At 43.4% G+C, this 12,289-nt stretch overlaps 1 protein-coding gene across 2 annotated transcripts in view; it reads right to left on the bottom strand.

Annotated features, from left to right (window-relative positions):
• Nucleotides 1-1,849: 1,849 nt before the first annotated feature.
• LOC118786200 (transmembrane protein FAM155A-like) overlaps nt 1,850-12,289 on the bottom strand; it is a 92,446-nt gene continuing 82,006 nt past the window's right edge. The window contains exons 2-3 of one of the 2 annotated variants that reach the window (XM_036541291.1): nt 2,881-3,052; nt 1,850-2,177 (exon numbers count right to left, since the gene is read on the bottom strand). In XM_036541291.1, the coding sequence (XP_036397184.1) occupies nt 1,876-2,177; nt 2,881-3,052 (474 nt within the window). In that variant the 3' untranslated portion in view covers nt 1,850-1,875. Of the gene's footprint in view, nt 2,178-2,880; nt 3,149-12,289 lie in introns of those variants that run through there. The other variant, XM_036541292.1, reaches the window with a different exon arrangement.

Below are 12,289 nucleotides of genomic sequence, written 5' to 3' on the forward strand. Positions count from 1 at the left end.
TCAATTGCCAGGCATGTTTCAAAAGAAATGTAAGACTTTGAAAGAGGAGGTTTATATACTGTCTTTTCCACAGTATTCTTGTCAGGCATGTAACCCTTTCAAAGCGTCAGTATCAATATCATTACTTCAAGCTATCATTTGAAAAATGTAACCATTTTCCCATTTGTTGATTTGGGTTTTGCAGTGCCAGATTAATTAGCGGACCCCACTGACATTGACTGGGTTTGTGCGCATGGCGCGATACATGAGAAGGTGTAGTTGCCTGGACTTAATGCCAACGATCCCTCTGTGAGTCAGGATCTTCTTTTTGTGCCTATGTATCTGAACGGCGCTGTCTGTTCTGCACTCTACCGGCACCTCATCCTCCACATGTAAAAACAGAAAGAAAAAATCAGACCAGCCCTTTATGAAGCTTCCCTCTCGCACCCGTGCCACATGCCTGGGTTTCTCACTTGCCCATGCTTCCAGTTTCACCACCGGCTTTGGCGGTAGGAGTTTTTCTGCAGTGACAGCACATCTCTTGAGGTTTTGACTGAGGCGAGTCTTCAGTTTCGAATAAGTCCATAACCTGCAGACGTACTGGTGAGTGTGAGTGTTTAGTGAGCCCTTTACTCAAAGCAAGATTCATGAAAAATAGACCTCAGCAAACCAGCAGAAAAAAAATCTCCTTCTCGGGTTTTAACATTTGCAACATAGCTGCACATGATCGTGCAACCAGTTAAGCTAACCTAAGGCAACACTTACACCTTTCTCTTTTTGTTATACGGTGCTGTATTTGGTGGAACATGACACTATTATGATATTATATTATCATTATAATAATTATTATTGTAACTATCATGTGTAATATCTTACTTGTTTTGAAAGCCAGGAGCTGTCTTTTGGTGTGTGATTACTGGCTTTGACTTGAAAAAGCTCTCATTTATAAGTGAACTGAGTTTAAATGGATAGTAACTCTCTGTGGACCAGCACATGCGAAACCAAAAAAAGAAAATAATAATAATAATAAAAAGACTGATATAAATGGGGAATGAACAGGGCGAGTCTGGACCATCACCTCGAGAGAGTCTGAGGCTCCACAAAGGATTCTGACATGCTGTTTTTGGCCCCTGACTTGAGATTCCTTTGCTGAAGTGGGTGGAGCAGTAGGGAGTGACATCACAATAACCGTGCAAGTGGACAGGCAGGCGTGCAATTGCACACATAGACGCCTGCTTTTTGAGTGCACATTTTCACAGGTGAGGATATGAGGAAAACATGTGCTTGAGTTTGTGTGTTCAACATGTAATCTTATGTAAACTGTTAACTATGCAACATGGTTGAGATGACCCAGTTTGTATGCAGCTTTACAAAACAATAAAACTCCAAAGAAATAAATATCTGGACAGCCATACATACACATACACATGCATAGAGCTTTGCTTTCCAATATGCTATATCGTCCTCCCTCACGTCCCATCACCACCCCATTTTTGCCCATAGACCTAATAACAAACAAAACCAGCAAAGACAAAAGTAAAAAAAAAACCTGTAGCAATCTAGTGAAAAACAATTCCAAACTGTTAAACACAATGTATAAAATGTTGTGAGAGAACTCAGTTCAAAAGAAGCCTTTTAACTCCACAGGGGCTGCAGCGTTGCCTTGTTCTCTTGTGTGAGCGTATGTTTTTCTCTTTGTTTCTGTGTGTTTTTGTTTGTTTGTATGTTTCCAGTCTCTGCGTTCCCGCCTTTGGTCCCTCTACCCAAAAGGCTTTGCAGGCTCCACACTACAATCCCGGTTTCCCTGCGCAGCTGCCGTGGGGCAGAGCCTCGTGGGGGGGGGGGGGGGGGCATGTTCCAGGTGGGGGTGTGTTCCCTCCCCCTTCCCCCTGCCGGTCACTCCTCGTTGGCGGCGCTCTCCTCCGTGGCGGAGAAGGCCCCCAGACCCAGCCCCGTGGAGTTCTGCGCAGTGGTCAGCGTGACCACGGTGTGCAGGAGGACCAGAACCAGCACACACAGCTTCAGCCTGCTGTTGCACAGTCTGGCGGCCGCCGAGGTGGTGACCGATGTCCGGTGGTGGCACGATGGGTGAGTCCTGTGCACCGTCCCCCTGGATCGGCTGTCGGGTTTAAAGTCCCACCGGACGTCACAGCACTCTGTCTCTGTCTCGGTGCTGGCCTGGTAGTTTTCTAAAAGCCCTGTAAATAAAAAAAGATAAAAATAAGAAAAAAAAAAACATTTTAACAACAGAAGATCACAGCCCCCCAGAATAAGGCCCAGTAAAAGTAAAGATGCAAATGGGCAAATGTTGGCCTACTGCGGTCAAAAATAGGCAATGCCACTCATGATGGCTTCGATATGATTGGTTTTTAATGTGTTTCAGGTATGTGTGTAGACACCAATGCAAACAAGGGTTCAGCAAAAGCAGTTACCCTGTCACAAGGAGATCCATTAAATCACTGATGTATTAGCAATAAAGAATCATGAACAAAGACAGGTAATTACACCTTTTGACACGCTTGAAATTTTAATTGCTTTCATTTAAATGCACTATTTGACTCCTGATGGCATTGCTGAAGCCCATTAAAGTGTGATCCGACAAGACAAGCCACATTAGCTACCATCTGATGATCAGCAGCAGCATCCAGGATTACAATGGAATGCAAAGCCAGTCAATAACCCACCTTCTCCCTGGACAATGGAACAATACACAGTCAGGGCTTTGATGTTGCCATCCCTCGACTGACCACTAGATGGCACTGGTACCCAGCTGATTCCAGTGTTGGGGGCTTTTAGCGTGTTCACATTGATAGCCCAGCATTCTGTCTCGGTACTGACATGCATGGGCGCACATCAAAGACAAAGGGACGTGGTTGAAGTCTCCAGAGTCCCCCGGTTTACCTGTGCAGATAAAGCTGGGGCTTCCTCCGTGAATGAGGTCATCGTTGTCCGGCAATATGAACGGGCACCTCTGCTGCACCTCCAGGCAGTATTGCTTGCACGGGATCTTGTTGCTGCAATGCATCTGCGTCATCCGGAAGTACTGGGAGCACAGCCAGGGCTTGTAGACGGCCTGCAAGGGGGGTGAGAATTCAATGAGAATTTGGCTTTCATTTGAGTCTGTTTTACAGGTAATAGTGACATTCACCTGCTGAACTGCTTCCCCTCTCAACCCCCATCCCCTCCCCTTCCATACACATACATAGATACAAATACACACGCAGTGATAACAGGCATCACCATGAATACAAAAACACATGCTGCAGCCAAGGTGAAACAGCTAGAATAATTAATTAAAATATCCAATACACAAAGTGAAAATAAAAACATTCAAGCTGCACAGTCTTATGTAATTGTACAGCTTTTCAGTGCTGTGGCGCAGTGAGAGCTCTGCTCCACTAGGGGGTTGTTTTGTTCACAGAGAAGCAGGCGTGGATAGTGTGGGCTTGTTTTTGCTGCTCATCGTGGCTTATACAGGATGTTCCCCTCACATTAAATTAGTCAAGTGTCACTCAAGCAACCTTTTCCACTCCATACAATACATTTCTCTCCATACAGGAGGAAAGTCTTCAGGCTATTAGCACGTTCAGGCTTGTTCAATGTGCTAGCTGCTGACAGAGGATACTTTGAGCCCGTAACTTTGTGCTCAACCACTTAATTCAGTTCAGGCTTCGACCAAAGGTACATTTTGTCCCACATACAGAGGATGAATCTCTCTCTGCACTGGATAAAAGGCATCAATGTTCAAAAAGACATGTTGAACCAGTCCCACAGCTGCTGGTCTTGGCTGACACTAATTTTCCATAGTTTCTTTTTCACAGTTTTTCATGCAGGTTTAAAAATTATATTGTACAGCGTACAATATACAGTAAATGCAACTATATTTTAACATGTTAAATGTAAGGGTGTGTAGGGAATATGACACAAAATCATGTGATTCAAGCAACTTGTAAAGATTTTCAGTGTCAGAGCCCTTGGACTGAATGTTACCCCTGCCATTGAAGTTTCCAAGTGCACCATGTTACCCATTCAGAATTATGACAATAACAGCATTGAAACTAATAATAAAGAACTGATTTCTGAAACTGAGTCCCCAGACACATAAATGGAGGGAATTAATAGAACAAATCAAAGTAAAGGAGCAGATTACATATAAATGAGGGGTAAATTGCTACTGGTTGAAAAACGATGGTTGAAATGAGATGATTATTTAAAGGATAAATTATACCTGTAAAATGCAACATTGGATGTCCTAACTCCTGTTTTTGTCTTTTTGTTTATAATGGAAATTGTAATATTTACCTATGATTGATATGGAGGCCTACAACCCTCCTCCTTTTTTGGATTATTTTAATAATGGATTCCACATTTTGGTATATATAAAAAAAAACCCTTGTCAGCAGAATTAATATGCTGTATATGATGTTTGCTCTATTGGAACTGATAATGACGCAAACAAATTATAAAAAATTTGCGCTGTATTCACACAGACACAATAGCTATAATAGATGTACATCTGTCAATTAGTCTAGTTAAACTGCTGCTCAAGACTCAATTAAATACCAAATTGTGTAAATTCAGCTGTAATAAATCATATTGTTTCCACATGGATGTAAAATCCTGCAGTTTGTGGACCTTGTGTACATAACATTAATCACTGAATCCTCAGGACTCATTGGATAGAAACTTAATGTAAAGTGTGACTGCCTAAAAAGCCTTTTCTTGTCATACTTCAAATTAATTTGACAGTTACCTATTTTAATAAAGTGTTTATAAAGTTATAACTACTATGTTCTAGAAGTAGAATGTTGTTTGTATGTCATGTAGTTGCAGTTATTACTTCAGTCGTAGTAACAAGGTTTCAGATTAATTTGTGGTTAGATTTAGGGTCAGGGTAAGGTTAAGGGCTTGAAATGGAATTGGGATATTAAAATTAAACTTAAAGCGGGATGGAGATGAGGGGAGGGAAAAAGCTTACGTAAGCTAACCCGTGTAATTACACAAACCAGACAGTTCTCTTCTGCATTCATTACAGTGCAGTGACATGTTATTACATACTGAACCCCAAAGCAATTACAGTGCTGTTACACTTGTATATGGTCAACTCATTGTAAAGCATTAGTCTGTCTTACTAACATTCTGGGTCCTGGTGCATACAGCAGAGCTGGAATGAACCTGCCCTCTCCAGCAGGGTAAAGGCACGATAATGTTTGGGCCGATTAGAGTTCCTGTTGTGATCCTTTCACTTCATATTAATATATTCTGCCATAACATCCACTCAAGTTATGCCCTTGTCTGCCCGCCTTACTCTCCCACCATTGTCCTTAACTCCCCTCCAATAAATGTAGAGAAATGAAAATTATTTCCAATTCAGGCACGCAACGGTGGATTGTAGGAAGACTGCAGATCCAAACACAAATAAATAGCTTTGGCCTCCCGCTCCTCATGTTGCACACCAAATGCCATAAATATAATTTGCATTGATCCTGTTCATGTTTACTTTTGAAATATGTAAGTGGGGGTGGGCACTTCCATTTGTCTCGGGGGTGCTCAGCTCAGGCTTTAAGCGAGAGCCATCTCGGCCTTCGCGCGATTGCCTGTCTACAAATCAGGCCAATAATTCGGTCCTCAATGACTGATATAATTACAAACATGGTGAATAATTTGTCCGTCTGGGACGTTCGCCTAAAGCCAGCGTCGTGCCTCACTGCGAGTGTAATCATAGATCATGCCACTTTTCCCGCAGAGTTGAATTATTTATGCAGTGTGAGGCGAAACTGGAGCGTGTTCTTATTTAGCCTGAAACACTTGTTTCCGGTCCCTCTGGCAGACATGTTGGATTTGCCGCCGCCCCTCTCAAACGCGGTGTACACCGAGCTGAGCTGGTGTACATACACTCACATTCCACAAAGGCTGACGTGTCATAAGGAAAACACAACCGGAGCACGAGTCGGGATGTGTTCATCCCGCACACACAAACTCTGATGGACTGCGGGTCTGGGAGCCGGCAGGTCTCAGGTTCAGAGCGTGTGTTAAAGTGAGTAAACCCAGCCATCAGTTATTACTGCCTGACTCAAACACAAACACACAAATCAGAGTTTGTTACAAAGCTCCACTCAAAGCCAGCAGAAATGAGCACCGTGTGTGTGTGTGTGTTTGTGGGTGTGTGTGTGTGCATGTGTGTGTATGTATGTCTTTATGAATGTGGGTGTGCTTGTGTGTATGTGTGTGCGTGTACTTGTTTGTATATGTGTGTCTGTGTATGTATATGTGTGTGTGTGTGTGTGTGTCTGTGTCTGTGTGTATGTGTGTGCATGTGGGTTGCATGATTTCTGAACGTTGGCCTGCCAGACTGCAGGGCCATCATGGTGGCATTTGAGCTGGCACGTGGTGACATTAATCCAAAAGCCATTTGCTCCAGCTCACTGCGGCAGCGTCACACCCCCGGTGGAGGATAAAGGCAGTTCCTTGAGATCTATAAAGATTGGTACTCTGCTATCGCTGCAAATTGCACTGGGAAACAAAAGCCATCAATATGTGAATGTCACGTCAGTCTTCTCTGCTTTTAATGTGTCACCACTGACGTTTTCTTACATTTAACCAATCCATGTTTTGTTTTGTTTTGGGTTTTTTTGTAAAATTAATCTCTGATTTCTTGGAGATGTGGCAATAATGTAATATTGCCAACTGAAAGGGCAAATGTTTCTCAGAAAGAATCTAGCAACTGCCAATGAATATTTAGGAGGCATTCAGTCCCACTACCGTGGTTTGGCCTCCACCTTTGTGTTCATCACTAGATAATGGCTGGAAGATATATCTACTGTAACTACAGCAGAGCTAAGAGTGTAGCCTAGCCCTCCAGCACAACTACATCAGAGCTAGCCTAGCCCTCCAGTACAACTACAGCAGAGCTAAGAGCGTAGCCTAGCCCTCCAGTGCAACTACAGCAAAGCTGAGAGTGTAATAAAGGTAAAGGTGAAGAGCTTCCAGACTAAGATTCTAGACCTCTGTACAGCTGTGAACCCTTACTCATGCCCATTCTGGTATGATTGCTGTCTACCATCACTTATAGAAGTTACTTTAAGTAAAGAACTTAGAACAATGTGTAGTTCATTCACCCACAGAATCACTCACATACAATACCACACAAAGTTAAATGTCTCCATGATTTAAAAAAGTGTACTGATATCTGTGTGTGTGTGTGTGTGTGTGTGTGTGTGTGTGTGCGTGTGTGTGTGTGTGTGTGTGTGTGTGTGTGTGCGTGTGTGTCTGTCTGTGTCTGTGTGTGTATAAATGTATAATAGTGTAGGTTGATAACAAAGAACTGAATCATACATTCTTGAAAAGGAAATGTGAAGAATATTAAACCTTGGAGGTTGTAATATGAAGGTCTGTGCTCACCATTCCTGCAAACTAGCCGTCTTCACTGAGGGCAAACTGTGTCATACGCCGCATAAAGATGGAGATGACAATACCATGTGTGAACGCTAAAGGTGTTCGTTAACAGCAAATCCCCCGGTCTGTCGGTTGTATTACCAATCACTGTTATGGTATTGCACTCTGGGTGCAGCTTAGATGATTTTTCATATATGTTTGCCTCTTTGTGCTTCTACTGTGCTACCAGAGTGACCAGTAGATGGCACTACAGTTCCAATCAGTGGTTCACAAACAGACTTCCTGTTGATGTCTCCTCCTGCCCTGAGTAATACCTCCATTTACGCTACCAGTGTCAATGCTAATTTTGCCATCTCTTGTCATAGCATACATGTCCACACCACTGTGCTTGTAGTTTTCATGTGCCAAGAGACCTCAGATTACTGAGAAACAGCTACAGGGGATATATTTCTTCCAGTTGAAAAGCAACTTAGGAGAAATCAGATTTACTGAACAGTAATGACACTCATGCTAGTGACATGAGCAGTGTTGGTGTTATTAAAAATGGTGGTAGTGTTAGGGATAGCAGGCCCAGTTGCGCTAGTGATGCGGGAAGTGGTAATCGTGTTGACTTGGCCTTGCTTTAGTTTGGCCTACTTACAGCGCTTTGTGTCGAGGAACCACAGAGGGCACACAGATCAGTCTCTGTCAGTGTGACATGATAAATTACCACACTGCTACAGAGACACAGAGAGAAGGGAGATAGGAAGGAGAGAGGGGAAAAGAGTTTTTACCTCTTTAATAGAGACCTCTAACTCAGAGAGAGTAAAAATGCTTGTCCGCAAGGCTGCTAAAACTGTGGAGACAGCAGTTCAATTTTCTCATTCCTGCTGAAACGAATAGAATACTTGTGCGTAGTTAATTATTTATGGGTCTTTGGGATGGAGACTAGAGACGGCTTTCAGCTGAACTTTTCCACTGTTCAGTGCATTGTCATTTCCTCTGTGCGTCCAAGAAAACTTGCTACACGACGGGGGGGGGGGGGGGGGGGGGGGGGTAAGAGAGAGGGAGAGAACAAGAGAGACGGGAGGGAATAATGTGGGCAGAGGGAGAAAGGGAGCAGGAAGGAGAGAAATGAAGAAGGATAGAGGGAGAGAAAGAGAGGGGAATGCGTTGCGCTGCTGCTGAGGTCACTGGAACAACCTTCCCTGCCGTGGCCCGTCTCCTTGCCTGCCTACTTCCTGCAGGCAGTAATGTGACCCTGTCTCCAGGCAGGCCAGTGGTCCAACGTGTCCACTTAACCTCCCCGCGGCTCTTTATTACAGACTGTTGCCAAACCATTTATTCCAATTACTCACAATCCCTCAGAGCATTGCTTTGGCTGTTTCACATACACTCTATGCCTCCCTTACGTCCAGTAAAGAGAGGATATACAGCATGTTATTGCTGAGTAAGAAGGATTGGGTGCATGTACCCACACATGGATGTTCTGGCAGAATAGTTGGTTAATGGAGAACCACAGACTGTTGTGAATAATGAGACTGTTTAAATCTCCAGAAGTTTCCAAAAGTAAAATGACTCCTCAGTTTCTCTTCCTAGCCCTCAGAAACACTGGCAGGAAATTGTTTCAGAATGCGCAAAAGTTTTGCGTGATCTCGTAATGCCTCATCTGTCTTTACAGACTACGGGGTCGAAAACCCAACAGCTCTAGAGTGACAGACGCCTGGAGGCAATCTCCCTTTCAGTGGATGGTTTATCCAGCACCCACTGTCTGACATTAACAAGAGAGTCACTCAAGACAAATACTGAACCTCGTTTATGCCAAGGAGTACACATTTATTTGGAGAAAAAAACAAGTTTCTCTGTTTTATTTCCTTCCCTCTTTCTCTTACGCACCCTTCTTTCTTCGCCTCTGCCCTGTCATTCCATTGAGTCTGTCCTGTACTGGGATTCGAGCACCTCCCACGTTTCCCGGCGTCGTCGCGTGGGTCGCGCCATTTCCCTTCAATTAACCTGATAGCAGTGTAATTGGTGGAGGGCCTTTTGCCAGCCTCTTCAGCTATGATTAGGAGGCTTCGAGTGTCACATTGGTGGTTTCTGTGACTCCTTATTCCTCTCCAAGCTCCTCTAACCTGCAGGCGTAGCCATGTCTCAAAACGCTGCGGTGGCTTTGAGCCCGGGACTTCACTCTGTCCGTCCATGCATGGCAGCTGCATGTACCTGCAGCTGTATGCCTTAACTCCTGTGAAATCTTCATTTTTGTCATATCCCACATCAAATAGGGTTAGAAGAGCTAACCCCTGGGAAGGGAGACAGACAGCGCAGCTACTGACTGTAAATATTACATTTACCATATGACACCCTGTTTGCTGGGCTTAGCCACACTCTAGGCTGCCTTTTACATTACTACATATTGTACAATAATAACAATAATAATAGTAATCATCATTCTTTTCTCTGGTGGACATTATTTCACTGCATAAGGGTAGAGAGTTCTGGAAGCCTACGTTTCCCGAATTACCTGGTTTTGAAAAATTGTGTTGAGAAGAAAGAGCCTTTTTTGGCCTATTTGCACACAGCTAGCGCAGCGATGCAGGTCCAAGGGCAAAGACAGCTCTCCCTGGACACTGCAGTGCAAATGATCTACAGATTTCCCAGCGTGCACTAGGAATATCGACCGCAGTGCCCTCTGGGAGTCAGCGGGAATGCATCCAGTACATTCAGGGTGTAAGCCAAGGCGGAAGGTTATGCAAAAATATCTGAATGCACGCACAGCCACAGATTCAGTCAGTGCTTTCAATCATAAATGACAATTGTCCAAGAGCGGTTATAAATGTAACTCCCAGTAGATTTTTTATGTATAAAAAGAATTGTTAATGTTTAATATATAGATGTACATTAAAATGAAGGAGGATACCTGTTTCTGGTTAACTGGCTAACATTAGTTACCAATGTAGTTGTCAGCATCTGTACCCACATAAGAAAACAACATTAAAGTTGCTCAATTGAGTCATAAAAGTCTTTGCTTGCTTTAAAATTTGAGTTGAGTTCATTGTTTTTATTTCAGTTGTAGTGTTGAGATATCGTGCTGGCCTTGTATTACGCCATGGTAGAAAATTATGGTGTCGTGACAACCTTAATTAAACATCACTGACTTTTTAAAATTTAAGTTGTTAAATCATTTATGTTACATATTCGCTAAGAAGACTTCTTTTTAAGGGCAACTTACATATTCATAGACATATTAGGCATTTAAACAGCGGGATATTTTAGTGAGGCAATTCAGGTTAAGTACTTTGCTCAAGGGTATGACAGCAGTGCCAAGCTGTTAATTAACAAGCACTCGAATGCAGATTCAATTAATCAATCAGCAATCTTCCGGTCGAACATTACCATCATCAAACATTTGACATCATCTGTAGGGTGGACTATGAAGAGAAATAATGTCAAGGCAACCTGTTTGCACTTAAAATTCACAGGTGTCAGAACAATGCTCTCCAGCACATTCAAAGACCAAATGAAATCAAGTCACTACTGAGGAAAATAAAAATCTTCATTTTTGCCTTCACGGTGGCGAAGCAGCTCGTTTACTATACCTTTTAAACACACTGCAAAGTGGCCATTTAGTGCTCACTGGTGGGAGCTGTGTGTGTGTGTGTGTGTGTGTGACGCAAACTGACATCCCATAAATCAAGTCTCCTTCCCCCCCAGCTTATGTCGATCAAACCGACGGAGCCCGGAACTCATAGGGGCAGCCCGGAACAGCATAAGGGAAAACACTGAAGACTCTACGACTTCAGTAGAATCGGTTCCCTAAAGCAAACATGGTCCCTGTGGAGGTCCTTTCACATAGCCCCCCCCCCCCCCCCCCCCCCACTCCCCTAAGGGTCAGAGGGTATGTGGAATTTCAAGAACTGTGTTCACACACACACAGAAATATGGAGTTTACTTGCATAACAATTCATTGTGAGGAATATGGAAAATATACCACACCACTTATGCAGCCCTATCTCATTCCTTATGTAAAAACTTACATAATGCCACTGACTGGCTAAAGCTTCTTCAGAGCCTTGGACAGCAAATCACTTCTTTCAGCTGGAAAGGATGATTACAGTGAATTAAAATGTAAATGATCAGTGTATTCAGGAAAAAAGAAGGGACAGCTGGCTCATATAAATGAACATAAATCACAGGGTGGTTTCCAATGGTGATGACATCAAGTTCCTCTGTGGCAATTTCAGTGCAGAGGTCAGCACCTTGGATGGATGGCATGATGTTCAAATGTCAATGTCAAGGCTACAAAGCACAGAATCCCATCTGTGTAAAATAAAAACATAGTAGCAGATTTCCAAGTAAAAATCCCAAAGTGACTCAAGAGGTATCCTAATCCAAATGTATCAGTGGATAGGACAGTTACCAACTTGATACAGCTGAACTCCTGCAAATGTTTTTTTTTTTAATTGTATGTATGAGTATATAGGCGCGCGTGTGTGTATGTGTCTGTATATGTGTGAGTATATAGGTGCACATGTGTGTGTGTGTGTGTGTGTGTATGTGTGAGTATATAGGTGCACATGTGTGTGTGTGTGTGTGTGTGTGTGTATGTGGGAGTATATAGGTGCACATGTGTGTGCGCGCGTGTATGTGTATGTATGAGTATATAGGCGTACGTGTGTGTGTGTGTGTGTGTGCACGCGTGTATTCGTGCCCTGCGTTCTGCATCACATTTGAGCCCCAGCTGTCACTCCAGCCCAGAGGGGCGTGTCTTGACATGCCGCCCGGCCCAAACCGACTCAATAAAGCTATATTATGTCAAGATTAGAGCCCCTTGGCTGTTGGAGCAGTCCTAATCAATACCTGGGCTGGTCTTAGAACAAAAAGATAAGAGAAAAACACCACTCATTAATCCTGGGCCAACTTAGAGCAGATGTTTTCA

The sequence above is a fragment of the Megalops cyprinoides genome, chromosome 11, assembly GCF_013368585.1.
Source record: "Megalops cyprinoides isolate fMegCyp1 chromosome 11, fMegCyp1.pri, whole genome shotgun sequence".
NCBI lineage: Eukaryota > Metazoa > Chordata > Actinopteri > Elopiformes > Megalopidae > Megalops > Megalops cyprinoides.